Genomic DNA, 20,669 nt, shown 5'->3' on the forward strand with positions numbered 1-20,669 from the left:
CGATGGGAACAAACAGCTTAACGCTAAAGGATGTAGCATCTTCATCCTTTATGGCACGCTTTCATCACGATCAGACGAAACCACAAAGGAACACTTCAGTTTAATTTCTGATTAGCAGAGAGGAAGAAAGTTGTGAAGTTTCAAGCACGGTTAAGTTTAAAAGATAAATCTCAGAGTTGATGAGATGTTATGGACGTCAGCAAAGTGCAGACTGAAATACGAAAGAGCTGAAACTGATTTTCTACATCCAGAGTTGGGTAGAAACTAAGACATTTACTTGAGTAGCTTTTTGGAAAAAAAAATTTCAGCAGTAGTTTTCTTACGCTCTGCTTTTAACTTTTACTTGACTAATTTTATTATGACGTATCTCTACTCTTACTCGAGGAAAATGTCTGGATTTTCTACCCAATGAACAAAAAACAAACATGTTTTAACCAGAAATTCACCAGACACACACCTGCAGTTTGTGTTACTTTGAGAAGCTTTTTATTGAAAGAAACTGATTTAGAATTATTATTTTTTTGTCTGAATTTTTATTTTACTTTTTTTGTCATTTTCATCCTTAAAATTTCCACTAACTTTATATTTTGGTTTGTCTGATGATGTAATTTTAAAATATTAAATGATTGATAATTTGAAAATGGCTGCAAACAAAAGCACAGTTATACAACCTTACATCTTTGAAAAACAGAAGTAGAGCCTCCTGCACAACCAACAAGAATACAGTAAGTGGTTTCTGGATGGAAAGTCAACAACAAAGCACTTGTCTTTTCCAGCAGCCATTGTACAGCAGTAAGACCAGCTGATCAAACATACTGGAGCTATGCTTGGGTTGCTAGGTAACGGGTGGAATTCTACTGGGGTTGCTAGGTAGCAGCGCAATGTACTCGATTGTGACTTAATCTGGAGGTTTTTGAAACTGCTCATTTTCCAGACACTAAAAAAAACATTAATCTAGTGCCAAGAAACAGCTGTGTTTTTTTTTCAAAGCACTTAGTTTGTTCTTAAAAGCCGTTGAGACCCAAATGGAATAAAAATGTGCAAAATTTTAATTTGGAATAATAGATCCCCTTGAAGATTCAGAAAAGGCTTTTGTTAAATGGCTTAGCTCTAATTAAATTTTTTTTTTTTTTTTGCTGAAAAGCTTTGACTTTTAAGCAAAAACATTTAATGAATTTAGTGATGCATTCAGATTTCAGAAACACATAAAGACAATTACAAATTCGGTCTTCTATCACCTGACAAACATTTCTAGGATAAAAGGACTAATGTCGCAGCAAGATGTAGAGAAACTCATCCATGCATTTATCTTTTATTGCAATGATTTCCATTGCAAATGTGTGCAAAACTTTGTCAGTTTTGCACACATTTGTTGGATCATCTTTGTCATCTCTTCTCTTCGGTTTCATCACTTGCAGCATTCACAGCTAAAGATCTACAGTGTTCCTCATCTTCTCTTGGTGGTTCAGCCAATCAGCAGCAAGGAAAATAAATTGCACTTCTGGATTGGCTGCTTTGCAAACACCAGTAAATATCGAGTGAAGTAGCACACGCTGCTGCTGTTGAAAAACAATCCACGTATCAGGAGAGTTACATTTCACAGAAAAATCTGCAAATACTAAACGGCAAATGGGTGAAGCTCCGTTGTATTATAAATATTTAACAAAAATCCTGATTACTATATTATATTAAAAAAAACAATATTTTGAATTTGTATTGGCCAGAGAAAATCAGCACGTGTGCCACCAATGGTCCCCACGCCTCACTTTTACCACCACTACTTTAAATATTTAATTTAAAAAAAATATTTAAAAGAAAAAGGTAGAGGCAAACATAAAAAAAAGAATCATCTTTAATGATATAGGCTACATTTGTACATTTCTACAACAGACTTCCAGTAGGACTAACAGCCAATTAGAAAAAAGACAAGCTAGTTTCATCTGCAACAGTTAAAAAAACTGGTCTTTAAAATTAAATACATCATGTAAATATCATCATGTCCCGTTAAATAACAATAATAATAATAATAATATTTTTTAAAAACCACACATTTAATAGTTTGAACAATCAACGTGAAATATAAATTACACCGAAAGCACCTTTTCCGGAAGTGAGGATATTAAAATAAATAATTGGCCTTTTTTTTGTTTCTTTGTCATAACAAGACAGTACATCGTCACGGTAACCACAAGAACGCTCCCACCGCACGAAGTCAAACCGATTCAACTTTCAGCACGAAATGTTCTCAATCTCGACCAAAATAAAATAAAATAAAAAATATCTGTAAATGAGTAGCTTCATCAACAAGCACTATTAACATGGTAACATTATAAAATAATCCTTCTGAGGGATTAGAAATTACCAATGTAGATGAGAGGATTGTCACACTGCTGATGCAACAACATGGAGGAAAACGGAAATGGTCCTGGATTCGTACAGGAAGTCTTTCACTGCACCGATCATGCAAACACACCTCCAGCCGCATCCAACACATGCACACAACTCAGGAGTTTACACGCAGAAGTGAGACGAGAGCTTAACGTGGGTATTAAAAAAAAATTTTTTTTAAATAATAATTCTACGGGTGCTTGAAAACATCACGAGCGAGGCACCAAACCGCCTCTTTAAGCTCCACCAGCAAACAGTTCAGGTGGATTCTGGCTCTACTACCATTTATGGGATAGAAAAATTCATACATCTATGTTACAGTACGGTAAGAAGGGCTTCGATGTGTGCAGTGCCTCGCAAAAAGTCTTCAAATCCCTTTGAGTTTCTCACATTTTGTCATTTTACAACCACAAACTTCAAACTTGACATAATACTGATGCATGTTTCTGTAATATTTGACATTCTACATGAAATAATTTAGACTTAATGGCAGAAAACTAACACTAACACCAAGAAACATGGTGGTGGCAGCATCATGCTGTGGGGATACATTTCTACAAACTTAATAGACGATGAAAAAGCTGTGGGGTAGAGGTGAGGCTAAACATGACAAAAACCACAATTAAAGCACATTTATGTATTAGTACAGCCTAGTCAAAGTAAAGCTGGACAGCAGGACAATGCTTAATGGAGCACTCTACAAATCTGGTTTGTAAAAGATGCAAAAAAAGTGGGAAGATCAGTGAAACATTTTGGCCAACACACAAGAAAACACTTTAAAACATGGTGGTGGCATCATCATGCTGTGGGGATGCCTTTTAACCCCGTCAGCAGGGACACAGAATCTTTCCCCAAGTTAACAGAAAGATGGATGGAGCCAAACTCTGAGGGTGGAGCGGAGTCAAGCTGCAGAAGATGTGAACTCATGACTTAGATATATGGTTCTCAAACTGTGGTACACGTACAACTCCTGGTACTTCAGCTGCCCTGACGTGGTACAGTGAACCAGGAGCAAATGCTGGTAGCTGTGGATAATACTTCCATTCCAGATCCAAGGTTTGGATGGAAGCTGTAAGGCTAAACTACAACAAAGAGATTTGCTAACTGATCAGGCTAACTGTTATTAGCAAAACCAGCTATTAACAGACGATGTAGCTCAGTTAATTATTAATTTACTCAGCTACATTTTGCCTCAAGTTCAAGTGTTTATATATTCGCTGATTATTACTACATTTTTAAAAGTAAGGCGGCCATATTGGATTGTAAGTTGGTGAAAGAAGTACCATTTTACTACTTTAGTTAATTTTTCTGTTAAGTTCTCCGTCTAATACTACGTCCTTCAACTATGCAGACAAACTAAAACGAACAACACCCACTGTACTGAAGTTCATTCAATTCATGTATTTGAATGGCCTAATCAAAGTACAGACTTAAATCCAACTGAGTCAGTATTTTTTTAAGAAAAAAAATACTAAGAGTTTTGTGGTTTTAAAGTGATGAAATGTGAAAAACTTTAAGACATATGAATAATTTTTTGCAAAGAATTCCACTTGACCTGCAGGTTCAAAGGTAATGCTTTAAAATTTGGTATTCTGAACAAACTGTAGTGGATATTTCTGCCATTTCAAACCCTGCATGAGTCATTTCTACATCAAGATAATTCGTTAGAAAAGCAGATTATGAACAGAAACGTTTAGAAAAACAACCAACATCTAAAAGGTTTCAAGAGAACCAGTCACTCTCAGTCCGAGTACTGCAAATCTAAGTCCACCGTACCGTCCGTCACCACCAGCCGCACCCGTTTGGGTTTTGTGGTGCCCATTGGGTGCGACATAGGAACCCCACCGTAGTGTGAAGCACCTTGGTTTTCCCCTGGCTGGCACTGCTGTTGCATGTCCTTCCGGCAGTGTTCGTCCTGACTTCTGAGGCCAGCGAACCCGCACAACGAGGATGGGTTGGACAGTTGGGGTCCGCAAGGTTCAAGGACTAGCCGTCCTTGAGTGCCCGAGGGCTCCATCAGGCAGTGGTAGGTGTAGTTTGTAGCAGAAAGGCCCGGGTAGCCATCAGAACCGTCCCTCAGGCCCAGAGTGAGTGAGTGGTCGCCGCTGAAGTTCAGCACATAGGGAGGACCTTGGTAGCCATAAGGGAAGGAGGCGGTGGACTGGGTTTTGGGTGCTGGTGTACTTGGAGGAGTGCTGTGGACTAGTTGAGGGCTGCTGTGCTGGGAAATGGGTGAGAGAGAGGAATAGCTAAAGTCATAAGCATCCTGCTGTGTGTAACATGGCTGGTGTCTGTCGGTTTTATCCAGCTTCTTGTCTTGCTGGGATGAGTAGCAGTCAGGTGCTTTGCTAGGAAAGAAGAAGGGCCTCGGCATCTCGGAAAAGTTTTTGTACCCCATGTTAGTTTCAGCCGCTTCCTGTTTGTCTGATGCCATCTTGTTTTTACTGAAAGACTGTGAAACCGAGGAACTGGGTCTGCTGAAATGAAGGTTGGAGCTGGTGAGGTTGCTGGAGGAACTGAAATGGCCGACATCCTTTCCGAACCCCTGGAAAGATATGTTGGTTTTTTGAGACACATTAGGAACAAATTTCTGACTCTGTTTGGCAGAGATCCGGGCGCCGCCACTAGCAGCTACAGTGTCCTCGCACGGCGCGCTGTACAGGTTCTGCGTCTGGCTACCCCCCTGGTACTTCAGAACCCTGTGGATTACCGTAGATGGCTTCTCCTGGTAGCTGAATGGATTTTCAGGAGAGTTGGGATTCTTTGTTGAGAGGACTGAAGGGGAAAGGAATCTGTTGGACACTTGAGCCGGCGTTCCTCTGACCACAGTTGGCTGGTTACTTGGGAATGACTGGGATTTACTTGGAATGGTCATGCGATGGAACGGGCCTTGGGTTTTGAGGTTGAGCTGCGTTTTTGATTGGCTGGTGGTGGCCTTGAAGTTGATGGAAGGCTGGCTTAAAACGACGGGATTTCCGGTGAAAATACGAGGCTTGCTGGCGACGGACAAAGATGGTTGAGTTTTGGGGTCATCTTTGGAGAGCCTCGCTCCCAGATTTTTGCTCATAATACGTTCCTTGCTCACAACGTCTGAATTTACCGAAGCTGAAAACCCAAAACCAGAGTTGGGTCCGTCTTTGGAGATGCCCTTGGCTTCACAGTTCTGAACACTCCCGGAGTCACTTTTGGAAGCAACCAAGCCCGGGAAAAACTGCAGATCCTCACTGGTGAAGTTATTCCCCGGACTTGGTGGGCCCAGGTAGGGTGTTTCGGTGGACCAAGTGTCGGTCGGGCTGTGGGAAAGAGGACTGCTAAATGGGTCGGTGGGTGGGTCCAGGGAGCACAGATCTGACGGGGAGGATGGGAGAATGTTTTGCGGCTGGTCGTATCCATCAAAGCCGAGGCACTGGAAGTCCAGGATGTCTTCGCAGCAGTTGGTGAAGCTGGGCTCGGCGGACAGCATATTGTCAGCGGCCACAAACGGGGGGGACTGGGACGGGGTCTGGATCACAGAACCGGAGGCACTGGCACCAGCTGCCGTAGGCTTCTCCAGCGTCTGAGAAGAACACAGGCCTTCGGAGAGTCTGGAGAGGCTGTTGTCAATCTGCTGGAGTGTGTGACTCAGACAAGGGGTGGGCATCTCCATGGGCACACTCTTGGGCTGTTTGTCAACTTTCAGCCTCTGTTTCCTTCCCCCCATGTACGTCTCCAACCTTTCTATGATTCGCTCTCCAGCTGAGTGTGCAGCTTCAGTTTTTCCCTCGTTAAGAGGTGATGACAGCGACAACGGCGAAAGAGAGAGGGAAAAAGGGGGCGGTTCTGTTTTTAGAGACATCAGATTGCTGTTGAGTCTCAGACAAGTCTCCTCTTTCTTCTGCCTCCCTAAGGCGTGACTCTTGACCTCTGTCTTGACGTTAACCTCAGCTCTTAGGTCGGGCAGTACAAGCCCCTTTTTGCTGTCCACCTCCCAGATATCTTCCACCTTCCTCCTCAGTTTCAGAACTGGTAATTGAAGGCCGTTTGAGCCCAGTTCTGGCCCCAGCTTTTGTTGGGACGTGCTCTCAAACAGGCAGCAGCTTTTTAAAAGACGATCCTCCACTTTAGTTTCTGGAAGCATCTCACTGGTTCCGTTCAGGTTCAACAGGGGCCGGCTTTCCAACTTTGCTGTAATGTCACTTTTTTCGTCAACAGATTCGCGAAGTCCGACTTTAGTTTCACTAACTCCATCCATCTGGATGTCAGTAACTTGTTTTTTGTTGTTTTTGTCGTTTCTTCGTCTCAATCGATGCAGTCTGCTCTTCGACTTCTGACTCGCTTGAACGTGAGCCTCCATCTCTCGGTTTAAGATGGACACAGAATCCATGATTGCTTTGAAAGGATCACACGCCATCGAGTCGTCGTGCTTTTCCGTTTTCAGCGCCAAGCTGTCGCCCTGAACATCCCACACTCTCCCTCTTCTCCGCTTGAGGCGGATCTTGAAATCAAAGCCGGCTTTTGTTTCCTCTGAGCTGTTTTCTTCAGGGGACGATATTTCCAGGTTATTCTGGGAGTTTTTTTGGGATCTACGTGTGACAGGATCTTCATAAATATCCTCCTCCTGATTTTCTTGTTTGCATTGCCGGACTTTCCTCAGCAGGTGGCCTCGTGGAGATCCATTAGGTCTGGAGCGAAGCACTCTGGTAACTACAGGTTGTTTTTGGATCCGCCTTGGAGCTGATTTATTATCTTTCTTGGCTTCTCCAGACATAGCGGACGTGTTCTGTTGTGGGGCTGGAGGCGACGTCACCACAGTCGTGTTTTTCTGAACACGATCGGAGGCGGAAGTCGGACCTCGCTGCGAGTCGATCTCCACGGAGCTCCGAAATGTGCGTTTCTTCAGAGGTATGTTGGACTGCGGGTTGGCGTCCGGGCGCGGCTGAGCCTTCGTAGAAACGGCCGACCTGTGAGGTAGTGAGTTGATGGAGGAGGAGGCCAGCAGTTCATTGCACTTCGGTTCGGACTGGACCTGTGTACTTTTCACACCCAAGTCCGTGCAAACAGAAACCAATCGCTCATCGTTTGGGGTTCCCGTCCCATTTTGTGATTCATCTAATTTAGTTTTTCGCACACTTCGTTTTTTCATAAACCGTCCCTTAACTGAACGATTGCAACTTCCTCTGTTTATGTCTCCCTGCAGCCTCTGATCTAAAAAAGATTTATCTTTCCTTAAAATGTCCGACAGCAAAACCTTTGCCTGTTTTATCACCACATCTTCAGGACACTCATTCAAGCATCTCTTCGTCTGTCCTGACACTTTAACTTCCACTTTCTCTGCATTTTTAACACTCTGGATATTACTCCCTTCTTTCGACTTCCCCACTTTTTCAGCTTCAGTTAACTTAGGGTCTCTCTTCTCTTCCTTGAGCTCCGTTTGCACTGTTTTTATTTCCACAACTCTGTCAACCCCCTCCTTCTCGCAGCCAGATGGATTCCCGGCGACTTCTTTGTGAGCATCTGTTCCATCTGTGGCCTTGAGGAGCGTTTCCTTCCCTCCTCGTTTGCTCGTAGCAGTGCAGACGTCTGACCTGAAAACCTGTTTTCTTGGCAGGTTCCCAGGTTTGGGGGGCAGTTGGCTCCTTCCTCTCCCTAAAACACCACTTTTCTCCTCTTCTTGTGTTTTTCCAGCCTCGGCGGGTTGCGGGATTGATAACCTGGTAAGGTCGACGGTAACGTATTGCTTCAGGGTGATTGCTGGATTGTCAGCAGCCTTCTCCAACACGGTCAGAGTCGGAGCGGCGATCCTGGATTCAACTTTGCTGCTTTGACTTTCAGTGATTGCTTTTTTCGTGTTCTCCTGCTTTGTTGCGCTGCAGGTTTTGTCCCTTTCAACAGGCGGACAAACTGTAGTAGTGTTAGTTGTGTTTGTGCTACTGGACTCCGTCTTTGTCTCCTGCGTTTTATGAACCATGCTTTTGGTTCTTGAGCAGATCTTCATGTTCAAAGCCACGCTATTCACGGCGGATCTGCTTCTCAGATTGGCCGGCACAGAGGAATTCAAAGTCAAAGATTTCGGGTTTTCCTCAACAGTCGCTTTTCTTGGCTTCACCTCCTCTAGTTCCTGCAGCAAGGCCCTCTCTTTGCTTTTGGGATCCTTGCAGTGCAGCAGGAAATCCACCGAGTGGCGCCGCACTCTGATGCACAGGTCCCTCAGAGTGACCTGGGGCGGCAGCGGAACGGTCCGGCAGCGTTTCAGCAGGTAATTCCCCGACCGCCTCTGCTTCTCACGCCTCCACCTCTTGGTGTAGTTCAACTTCTTGTTCTTCAGAGCGTTTCTCCTCATCTGCTGGGTGAAGGAGTTCCTGGAGGGGATCGCTGGCGATGAAAGGAGACAAAATGAGCAGCTGGATTACATTCAGGAGGACAAATAAGAACAAAGAACAACAAAACAAAAACAGCTCTGGACAAAAGTTTTGATTAATGTAAAGTTTTGGCTTTAATCGTTAATTTTAAACCAGTTTTCTAGAGTGCAATTTATTTAATAAACAACCTCCAAAATAAATGTCAGAAGAAAGAAACACAGAAAGAAAGAGGGAAAGAAAGATGAAGGAAGGAAGAAAGAAACAACAAAACAAAAAAGAAAGAAAGGAAGAAAGAAAAATGAAGGAAGGAAGAAGCGACAGAAGGAAAGATAGAAGGAAGAACGGAAGGAAAAGAGGAGGGAAGCAAAAAGGATGATAAAGAAAGGAAAGAAGAAACAAAGGAAGGAAAGAGGGGAAGGGGGAAGGAAGGAATGAAGAAAGAAACAAAAGGAGGAAGGAAGGAAGAAAGAAACAAAAGAAGGAAGGAAGAAGGATCGAATGAAGGAAGGATCCAACAAGAAAGGATAATACATAAAGAAAGGATAGATGAATGAAAAAGGACAGATGATGCAATAATTATTGTAAACACTTCAGATTCAATTAAATATGATTTAGAGATGTAAACTGGGTGGATTTTATTTCATTCCTTTGAGGTAAAATCTCTGGATTCGATTTTTTCGCTGTATTTCTGTTCACCTGTGAAGATCCCGGCGTGGATCCCTGGGGCGCTGGGCCTGGCGGTCAGGTGTCCTCTCTCCCTGTGGTGTCGCAGGTATCGCTCCCTGAGCCGGTACTTCTGGCCCACGGCCTCCTTTCCCTCCTCGCTGTCCGGCTGCTTCCCTCTGTGCCTGAAGTGGCCCTCGCCGTTCCTGATCGGATCAAACACACGCGCCGTGAGCGACACCCGAGCCGCCACCGAGACAAAGCCGGCCGGAGCGGCGGACACACCTCTCGCAGGTGCAGCATTCGCACATTTCGTTGCCTTCGCCGAAGAAGCTGGCGCCATAGTAACAGGTGATTTCCTCCCCAGGCGAGATGGGTCGGATCACTTCCACGCAGGCGATGTTCTTCTCACCGGGGAGAAACTTGACAGGTGCAAAAAGAGAGGAGAGAAAAAAAACAACAGATTAGACAAAAGGTGGGTCCAACAACAACAGATGTGTCAGAAAACATAAAATAAGAGAATTTCTGTAATAAAAACGCAGGTCAGCGATGTTTTACCTTGCAGTTCGGTTTGCAGTCTTCAATCCAGGAGAGAAATGGAAAAGAAAAGGATTTCAGTTAATAATTGACTCACAATATCAATGGAAATCAGGGCTGCAAAAAACAATCATTTTAGTAATCGATTAATTTGATAAAGAAATCACCGCATTCCAACGATTTTCATTTAACCATGTGAGCCTTTTATTTTATTAATTCTTTATTTTTTAAGAAAAACAAACATTTTACTGCCTAAAATGAAATAACAGCATTCCTTACATGCATGCTAACCAGCTGAAGCTAAAGTTTTGCATAAAACATTTTTACAGACAAAGAATGTTGTTCCATCCTAAATGCAAAACTTATCTATATTTTGTAGTTTTGGCTTAATTACGGCTTTGATTCTGTTCATCTTTTCACCATTTTTTAAGTCTGTGTACAAACGATTAATTGATTTAGTTCATGATCATTTCAATAATTAATTAATCAATCTTTCTGGCTGTGAAAAATAGCCTGGATAAGAATTGTATTATTTATAGTGATAGTGGGGAAAAATATCATCTTAACAATAACAATGAACTCATTAATAAAACCCATAAACTGATAATAAATCTACCGTTTTGTTTTGCTATTTGAATCATTTTTCCCTAAATATTAATTCAATCTATGAACAACAAACAAACAAAACCTTAATCAAAAGAAATCCCACAAAATATCAAAATTAAATTTTACTGCCTTATTCCTCATCTCCAGTGGAAACTAAAGGAGCGCCCCCATCAGTCTTATTCAGGTAATGCAGTTTTAAAACCAAAGTTAAAGGTGCAACTTTTTAAAATAAGCTTATTTTTGCAACAGGATTAAAATAGCAATAAAAACAAACACTTCAGGAAACATTTTACAGGTGAAATATTCCATTTTATGACCTTAAAATCTTCATTAACATTTATCTTCTGTAATGATAAATTGTTAGTTCACAATACATTTAATAATCAATTAATTGTTAAATGGAGAATAAAAACTCAAAAAAGGGAAATTACTGAAAGAACACACGCAGACAAGTAAGTGAAAATGTTTCCAATATTTTATATATATATAAAAATTTTGCATTTAAAATAAAAAAACAAACATTTTTTTGACTAAATCAATCCAACTCACAACCCTTACAGTCATGTTGAGTCTAAACGATTAATCGATTATTCTGACGATTAATCGGGTGAAAAAATTACACATTTTGCAGATTTTCATTTAATATCAGAAATACATTTAAAGATGCAAACAATTCAATTTCTTTTTTAAATAAGAAAAACATTTTTGTCTAAAGTACAACAGCAATTATTTAGTAAACAAAAGTAGCAGAAGATGAAAAGATAAAAAGAAGTATTTTTTTATCTTATGGAAGATAAAAAATACTTCTAAAAATAGATTTACTCTTAAATGCAAAATGTTTATGTTTTTGTTTTATTTACTGCTCTGAGTGTCTTCTTTCAGCAAATTGCCTTTTTGAGTCTTCATTTAACAATTAATCCATTACTTAATTAGTTGATTATATCAGCAATCGATTAATCACGATTAATCCAGTTAATTGCACTAATTCTTAGCTTGTAAAATGATAAAAGCAGAGAAAAGACGCTCACCATGGTTGATGAACGCTGCGGGCCCGAGCCACAGCTGAGCGCAGCGTTTACGTGTGGAGTACATGACGCTGAAGTCGTTGACCCCTGCCCTCAGCACGACGCTGTCCGCGGGGTTCAGCTCCGCTATGCAGCCCAGTAGGACCTCCACGCGCTCGCCAACGAACCTGCAGGACAGACGAACAGACGCAGCTGTGAGAGCTCAGGGCAGAACTGGAACCGACAGCTGGAAGAAGAGGGAGGGAGGGATTACCAATGCCTGGTAGTCGTTATCTTCGCTCCGTTGGTCTCCGACGAATATCTATCACACGACTCTATCTTGATCCCACTGTCCAGCAGGAAGGCACTGAGGTAGCGATACACCTGCAGCCACATCCAACAACACATAACGGTGACCTATTATGCTTCCTTGAACAGGTCAAGGTAGCTCTATGGACTAAACAAAACATGTGTGACAGATTTCTTTAGACAAAATCATCCTTAGATAATGGATTTAGTCTGTTCGGTTTCAGAATGAGATGTTTTAGGGCCTCTTGTCACTTTAAATCTAAATAAGCTGCTGTTTACACTCACATTTTAAAATGGCACACAATTACACAACCGTACATCTTTGAAAAGCAGAAGTGGAACCTCCTGCACAGCCAACAAGAATGCAGTAAGTGACTTCTGAATGCTAAGTCAACAACAAAACACTTGTACTTTCCAGCAGCCATTATACATCAGTAAGACCAACTGCCCAAACCTGTTGGAGCTCAGCTTGGGTTGCTAGGTAACAGGCGGAATTCCATTGAGGTTGCTAGGTAACGGTCATTGCCCAAAGAATGTGACTTAATCTTGATGTTTTTGAAACGGCTCATTCTCCAGACTCCAAAAACATTAACTTACTGCTAAAACTGGCTGGATGTTTTTTTTTCTTAACTTGTGCTGTTTCTAGAAGCAGTTCATATCCAAGTGGAAGTACAAAAACATGAAAAATTGTAATTTTGCATAATATGTCCCCTTTCCTATAATTCCAAGATGTAGTCCTTTGATATTTTGTACCAATTGAAGTCAAATTTAGCTTAAAATATTATCTGGTGTTCTCAAATTACATAATTTGGTACTAAAGCTGCAGTTCTTGACAAATCAGACTTCAAAGAGGTATAAAAAGATTTGAGTTTATTTTTAAGCCACATCGCCCCGCTCTGCGATGACGTTACAATGACTAAGGATTTATAAAGATGAATGATTAAGTTCATGTGCATGAATCAGCCTGCAAACATGCTGGTTCATCCTGACCTGCAGGTTTAGACACATGCTGCCATTTTCTATTTCCTTCCTTTTCCAATTAGCTTCAACCCCATCAGCTTCTCTTTGTAGTAACAACAGAAATAAACCAAAACTTGATCTCAACGTGTCTCTGTAGCGCCGGCAGTGTGAACGAAGCACCACATGAACTTGCAAAACAAACTGAGTCTAGACCCATTTTTACTTTTCTAGGTGTGAAAACTATCACATCTGTAAGGCTGAGTGTAAAACATGAATATATGTGTGAAGACTCTTTAACAGCTGCTACAGTCACAAACTGTTCCACACATCTAACATCATCCATCCATCCATCCATTTTCTGTTCACCCTGTGTCCCTAATGGGGTCCGGAGGGTTGCTGGTGCAGCTACGTTCCAGGCGAGAGGCGGGGTACACCCTGGACAGGTCGCCAGTCTGTCGCAGAGCAACACAGAGACATACAGGACAAACAACCATGCACACACACACACACCTAGGGAGAATTTAGAGAGATCAATTAACCTAACAGTCATGTTTTTGGACTGTGGGAGGAAGCCGGAGAACCCGGAGAGAACCCACGCATGCACAGGGAGAACATGCAAACTCCATGCAGAAAGACCCCAGCCGGGAATCGAACCCAGGACCTTCTTGCTGCAAGGCAACAGTGCTACCAACTGCGCCACTGTGCAGCCCTACATCTAACATCAGATTTCCACATTTATAAAGACCCCAAATTAGTTGTTTTCCAGTACATTTTAAAATATTCTGGTAATTTGAGTTGGCCTGTCGCAATAAATGAATTAAACGCATGACAAATTGGAACGAGCACAATAATTTCAATTTGCATTATTCATTATTTTTCTCTTTCCTCTCTCTCTTTCTACAAAAAACTGGATGACTCTGCGCTTCAGTTTGGTTCTTTTGCCTCAACTGGCTCTATTTTGAAGGACAATGTTGTTTACATAGACTTCATAATTGATTTCATTTGTTGTTCACACATTTCCAGAAATCATCCAGGATGCCGCCTGCACTAAATATAGATTCTTCAAAGCACAATTTGTGATTTATGTTTGGCATATAAGAAACACTAGTTTTGTAAACTCATAATCTATACTTTGAAAACATCAAAAATTTACATTTTCTTTTAGAAATAGCTTTTGTCTTCGGATTTTGCAAAAGAAAAAGCAAATTGATGATGCAAAACTAATATAAACTTAATCATTTAAATTTAAAGAAACATAAAACAGCAGATTTTAACAAATATTTTCTTCTAGATAATAAGAGAAAGAGAATGTGGCCCCCGTTTAGATGCCTACATGTTGTCTCAGCAGCTCCTGCCGGTGGCTCCCCAGAGCGTTGAAGTAGTCGCCAGCGAGTTCGCCAACAGTCAGCGCCTCAAACGTGGCGTTGAAGTCGTGCGTTCGCTGAAACCGCAGCAGCGTCTCCTTGAGGACACCCCAGCGTCTGATCTCTGGTGCCGGACTGGAACGGAAATAACGACAGATTAAAAACACAAACGCAGAGAAACAGAGGGAACTATTTTGATATTTTGGGAGATGCAGAATCTTCAATGTTTACTAAAAATCAGTGGGAAATGTTTGTGAATAAATGCTAACGGTGCAAAAGAACCACAAGAAAAATTCCAACAGTTAAAATCACAAGTGGTACGACAACAGAGAGCAAAATAATACAAGAATAAAGTCGGGAAGTTAGGATAATAAAATAGTAAAAACACAAAACAATTTAAATGAGGAATGTTGTGTCTTGTGAACATTTTTACAGAAAATATTGAATACTTAATCTTTTAACAAATCAGCAGCAAATTATTATCAGTAGCAGAAATGTGTCTAACCAAACTGAGGCGGACGCATCAACTTCACTTTTCAATTCACTCCAGGAACTTTTTCCTTATTAAAACAACATTTTTCTGTCATTTTAAGTTACTCTTCTGGTAAAATCGCATCTTTTTTTTTTTTAAAAATAAAATTTTACAACGTTATTCTCAAAATTAAGCAAAACTTATTGTATCTTGGCCCTAATGTTCTGCTATACAACTGTTAAAGAATGACTAAAATAAAATTCACTTTTTCAGAATATTTTCTGTCATTTGTAACTTTATTTTTAGAAAAGAAATTGAGGTAAAGTAATAAAATCAGATCTGGAGCAAGTAGGTGTTTTTGTCTGCAAGAACAACATTCAAATCTGTATCTGTAAAAATAATAAACTATGCAGTAACATTTTTGGCTTAGTAAACTGTTACAAAAGATTAAATTGCTTTTATTCTACATAGTTAAAAGGTAGGACATTCAACAATGCTGATGTTTAATGTTAACTATGAAATTTGAAACTGGTATTGTTTTAATAATAATAAAAAGCTATTCATTTCTTTTTTGCTTCTTTTTCAGGTTGTTGTATGTGACAAATAATAATGCTCTTCATGACACCAGCTGCACAAAACATTAGATTTTTGTCACTAACCTGCATACAGTTAACAATATATTCAAATTTATTGATAGGAAATAGTAAAAATAACATATTTTTTTAGCTTTCGAACCTCCATATATTCTTGTCATGATAAGAAAATGCCTCAAGTGATAAGAGATATGATCAGAAGCAACGACTTTTCACTGATTACAGTAAAAACTGAGAAACACTGTTGTAGAAATCTTAAGTTTTACATGATTTTGGAGTCATTTGAAGTCATTTCAGTTTTCCTATGTTTTTATATGAGGGGAAGCTCTTTCACACATGCTGCTAACACTCTAGTTGACAGTGTTTTGGATTACCTTATGTTCATTTTATGGGTGCTGAAGCCCAGAAGAGGGTCCAGCACCAAACTGGTGGCCAGGTCATCGGTCTCACACAACTCCTTCACACTCATTCTAGTGTAGCCGTCCATTGCCTCCCACCATCAGCATGCTGCAATCACAGGGGTCAAAACAACGATACGTTACAGGGATCTGAAGCATTTCTGCACAACCAGTCTGCAGAGAACAAGCGGAATAGCTTGGTTTAGGTGCTCAGATCAGCAGCACACAATCTCTTTATGCAGCATGTTGTTCATCTTTAATTTGCTTGTTCAATAGTGCAATAAAAACAAGGTCCAATGAGGTTCTGTAGGGTATTAGCCCGCTGTGTTCTGATCAGAGGAGGGAGGAGGCTGTACGTTTAGCGGCCTGCAGCTAACGGAACATTACTGCATCATTTAGCTGATAAAATATATACCCTGCGGTCTAATATTTAAAACAGCCTCCTTACTAGAAGATGCAGGAATTATAACCCACCTGGGAGTCGTTTTGTAGCCGACGAAAGTACCGCCAGGTAGACAAGTTAACGCCTGGAAGCGAAAGTTAGCCTAGCAACATAAAGTAGCTAGCTCTCCGCCGATCAGCTGCAAACGAAAATGGAGTCTGCTCGTCACTCCGTGTCCTGGCTGGTTGGATGGCGATAACGGAACAAATCCCGGTGTGAATCCCGAAAAGTACAAACGCGCGACATTCCAGTAAAACGGGACGAAAATGTTTTAAATGTGTCGTAAATTAGCTTTGCAAAGATCGCCTAAAAGTTGATGAGAAACCTCCATCACAACCAAACTATTCATGACCACGCCCACGGACTTACCTATTGGCTGATGCCAACTTCAATTACGCAAGGAAAGCGTTCCAAGCTCTCTGATTGGCCAGCTGGTTAGTGGGCGTTGCCGCTCATGCTGGACAGTGGTGAGAACGGTGAGACCCTCTTATAGTACAGTGAGCTGTAGTGATGGGAATTCAGTATGTTTACTGAGATTCGAATTATTTGGCTTAATTCGTTAAAAAGAACTGAATCGGTCGGCTCCTAAATGTCTCTTCACTAGATGATCTTTAATTTAATTTTTTTTTTTTTACGAAAGCAGGGTAGTTTTATGGTGCTTTTATTTTATTTTTTATTATCATTTTAAAAAATAATTTCTACTGTAGAAACCGGAGCAAAACTATATTTTATTGGAAGGGTAGTTTGCTAAACTGGTTGTTTTTTTAAGTTAATCTTAAAATATAAGACACATAGTTGGTATTTTAGTCATTAAAATCCAGCTCCTTATAGTTTATGTTATGTTTTCACAGTGTTTACATTCAAATACATTAATAACATCAGCCAATCTGGCTAACCCTAACCCTATTTAATTTACGCCTTAAGTATTTGTGGCTCACAAAGTTATAGATTTTTTTTTTCCTGACTTTTCCGACACTTTTTCTCTCTCCCCATCTCCCACTGAGAAGTCAGAATCTCTAAATATAATATTAAAAATCTGCTCTACTTAGTTTTTAAACCATAGCAGCTATAAAACATTAGTGGATTAATGCTGAATTGGTCTGTTTTTACAGCTTTAAATAGGAGAAAAAAATATGGTCTAATAATTAGGCTGTTATGATATTCAGCTATTGAACGTAAATAGAACTAATCCTAAATAGTCTTAATCAGCTTATAGTTTAGACAATAATGTTACTTCTTTCTTTATGTATTAAAAAATTAACTTACTCATGACCAAATTAAAACCAGTGCATATCAGCTTTGACTGTTCGTTTAAAATGAGCCTGCAGATCCAACTGCCTCGGCCATGACTGACACATCACTCCTGCTCAAAATAATCACAAACAGGGAAACGGATCACAGTCAGGTCACATATTTAAAACCTACATTGACAATAAGCTAATAAATACTGGGTAATTTTGCTGATTTAACCATCAGCAGAGTCGCATTTTAACTTTGAAAAGCGCTTGCTGTAATCTGGATGTTTGCTAGGAATTCAGTCTTCAATACTCTGGACAAGTTTGAACTGGAAAACAATCCAAAGTGGCGGCTCTATGAATCCTGACGTATTTCAACTATTTGAGCCTCCGTGAACAGAAAGCTGCTGTGTCTGCAGGGAAAATCTATCAGTAATGTTTTTATAAACCGAATGATTGATGATTCTCAGGAGAAAGTTTGTGTTGGCAGCTGAGCGTAGTTTCTGTTCAGAATAGTTTCTTTTTTTAAAAAGAGAAAGTATCTCATGAAGCCAAGCAGTATTCCCAGAATAAAGAAGTTAATGAACTCACATCCTGGAATATTTGTTTCTTTATAAACATGAACGGCTTTAGCCTCACCAGATTTATTTCCATTCAATGTTGCATTAATTTTCCGCATCCTAGGTGCACAAAAGAGCATCACAGGAGCTCCTTCCTCCTAGCATCTGTGTTAAATGTTGACATACATGCTGGTATTTATTGTTTCTTCTTGTAAATATTAAATACACCAAAACATTTTGAAAATTAATCTACCCTGTTGTACGTTCCTTTGGACTGGAGGGCAGAATATCAAAAATTATACTTAAGTAAGAGAAGTGTTACTTCAACATATTTTTACTCAAGTAAAAGTAAAAAGTAGCCATCCAAAAAATTACTCAAGTTAGAGTAAAAAAGTATTTTGTAAAAAGTCTACTGAAGTAGAGAGTAACTGATCAGATTATCTGTCATTTAATATTTGAAAATTGCATCATCAGATGGACCAAAATATAAAGTTAAGTGGAAATTTGGGTATTTTAAGAACCAAAATTACAACAATTTATACAAGTAACAAAAAATAACAAAACCAGGGAAAATAAAATTTTCCAAATAAATTTCTTTCAATAAAAAAACTCATGAAACTTTAAGAAAAGCTGCAGGTGTGGGTCTGTGTCTGGTGGATATTTGGTTAAAATATTTGTTTTTCACTCAGTAGGTAGAAAATCCAGAAATTTTACTCAAGTAAGAAAAGAAATACTTCATAATACAACTACTCAAGTAAAGAGTAACAAGTACAGCATAGTAAAAATACTCCTAAAAGTATTTTTTTTTCCAAAAAAGTTACTCAAGTAAATGTAATTGAGTAAAAGTAACTAGTTACTACCCAACTCTGTAAGTACATTGTGTTTGACAAGTTTTATATTATTCTTAAGTTATTATTTTGTAATTATGTTGTTTATTTGTATTCTTTCTTCCCATTTTAGTCTTTAAAATACCAGAATTTATATGTAACTTTAACCTTTCTGATGGCTTCATTTCCAAATATTACATCAGAAAAACTTTATTCACCCAAAGGGAAATTAAATGTTGCTGTAACTCATATTAATTCAAATTCTTCACAGAGTTATTCTAGATAGTGAAGGCCGTTGGCAGCAAGTATCTCCTTTAACAGTCTGTACTACCGCAAGTTTGAAGAAGCCTCTGACTGAAGACATAAATGCAACAGAAAACCAGTGGCAAGACTTAAAAATATAAATTTTCCATTCAATTTGACTTGAGTTTGAGGGAAACAGCTTGTTATTATACCATAATGTCAATACTTTTGGATACTTATTCCAAATATAAGATGCAAAGAAAACCCCAAACACAAAATATACAAACTCTATATTTATTTCTACCTTGAAACAGAGATGAAAACAAAAAGATATACAAATAAAAATACCATTAATAGTAATTTTCTTATCTAATCTTAGTTATAATAACTTTAATGTAATGGATCTAAAACTACCCAGCAACAGTGCATGGTGCAAAAACATCCCTGATTGATTAAAAAGATCCTACACCGATAAGCTTCAGTTACCTAAGCTTACATGTTACAGAAAAGAAGATATTTGAGATTACTGGTGGTGAGAAGCAAAAACAGAAAGAAAAAGGTGAAAGATGTTCGAAGCTGCGGTTTGTACAGCCATGAAAACAACGATGAAAATGGACGTAAAGTTCTGCAGGTCTCATAAAAATGTTTGTTTTTTTAAAATCTAACTTTCATTTACACAAAAGAAACTTTACAGATCAGAATAAACAGCTTTCTGCACAACAAATCACTGAATTTTACCAATACTGTGGCCAGATTGTTTCAAAATTAACCAAATTGGACCCATTTTCCCTACAGTTCCTCTTCAGGTTTGGATTCCCTGTTTGTTATCTAAATTTCACTTCCTGAGTTGATCCTGGATGCGAATTGAACATGTGCACAAACTGAAGTCTGGTGACCTCTCAGGCACAAAACAAGAGATTGTGATATATCAAAACCATGCAGAATGTTAAGATTAACTAAAAAAATGCACAAAAGGAAATATTTAAAGTCCATTTTGTCCATCCTCCGTCCTTATTGCCCTGCTGTTACAGAGAGCTGCAGGTTTATATTTGAACAGCGGGAGGACAGAAAGCGGTGAGGCTGGTGGAAGTGGGCTGTGAGATTACCCTGAAGCTCCACAGAGAGGAATATTTAACAGTTACAGCATCCTGCTTTTTCAGTTTTTATTTACTTTTTAACCAGAAACACCCTGTATAGTCAAATAAACGCAAAGCGTAAAAACAAACAACTAAATATTAGGAATATCGTACAGAGTGCCGTTTGTAAAGTTACACAGTGAAAAAATTAACAGCAATAATTTTGTGTATTTAGCCTGTCAAGAGAAAAAAATGCAGATGTTCAAGTCATATTTTCACAATCTTATTGTGGATTTATAAGGAATAATTATGAATATTTAGTTTAAAACAACTATTTAGATTATAAATTAAACAAGCTAAATATTTAGTTCCCATCTAAATGCTTAAGTTTAAGCTAAATATTTTGCTTTCAAACTAAATATCTAGTCCAAATTAAATACTTAGTTTGGTAACTAAATATTTAGTTTAAAAAAATGTTTCAAGCAAAATATTTAATTTTCAAACTAAATATTTATTTTCCGAGCTAAATATTTACATTGCCAACTAAATACTTAATTTAGAAGTTATATATTAGCTGATGAAATAAGTAAATCTATAAATGTATAAATGACATGGTGAAAATATAACTTAAAAAAAATTAACACATTTTTTCCT

At 39.2% G+C, this 20,669-nt stretch overlaps 1 protein-coding gene across 1 annotated transcript; it reads right to left on the minus strand.

Annotated features, from left to right (window-relative positions):
- Positions 1 to 1,834: 1,834 nt before the first annotated feature.
- On the minus strand, positions 1,835 to 16,429 carry kmt5c (lysine methyltransferase 5C). Its single transcript, XM_032586788.1, has 9 exons — positions 16,107 to 16,429; positions 15,609 to 15,741; positions 14,139 to 14,304; positions 11,811 to 11,920; positions 11,561 to 11,724; positions 9,948 to 9,967; positions 9,675 to 9,811; positions 9,423 to 9,595; positions 1,835 to 8,739 (listed from the first exon to the last, which is right to left on the minus strand). The coding sequence occupies exons 2-9, from the start codon at positions 15,719 to 15,721 to the stop codon at positions 4,130 to 4,132; spliced, it is 5,493 nt and encodes a 1,830-aa protein (XP_032442679.1). The 5' UTR covers positions 15,722 to 15,741; positions 16,107 to 16,429; the 3' UTR covers positions 1,835 to 4,129.
- Positions 16,430 to 20,669: the final 4,240 nt, after the last annotated feature.

The sequence above is a fragment of the Xiphophorus hellerii genome, chromosome 16, assembly GCF_003331165.1.
Source record: "Xiphophorus hellerii strain 12219 chromosome 16, Xiphophorus_hellerii-4.1, whole genome shotgun sequence".
NCBI classification, from domain to species: domain Eukaryota; kingdom Metazoa; phylum Chordata; class Actinopteri; order Cyprinodontiformes; family Poeciliidae; genus Xiphophorus; species Xiphophorus hellerii.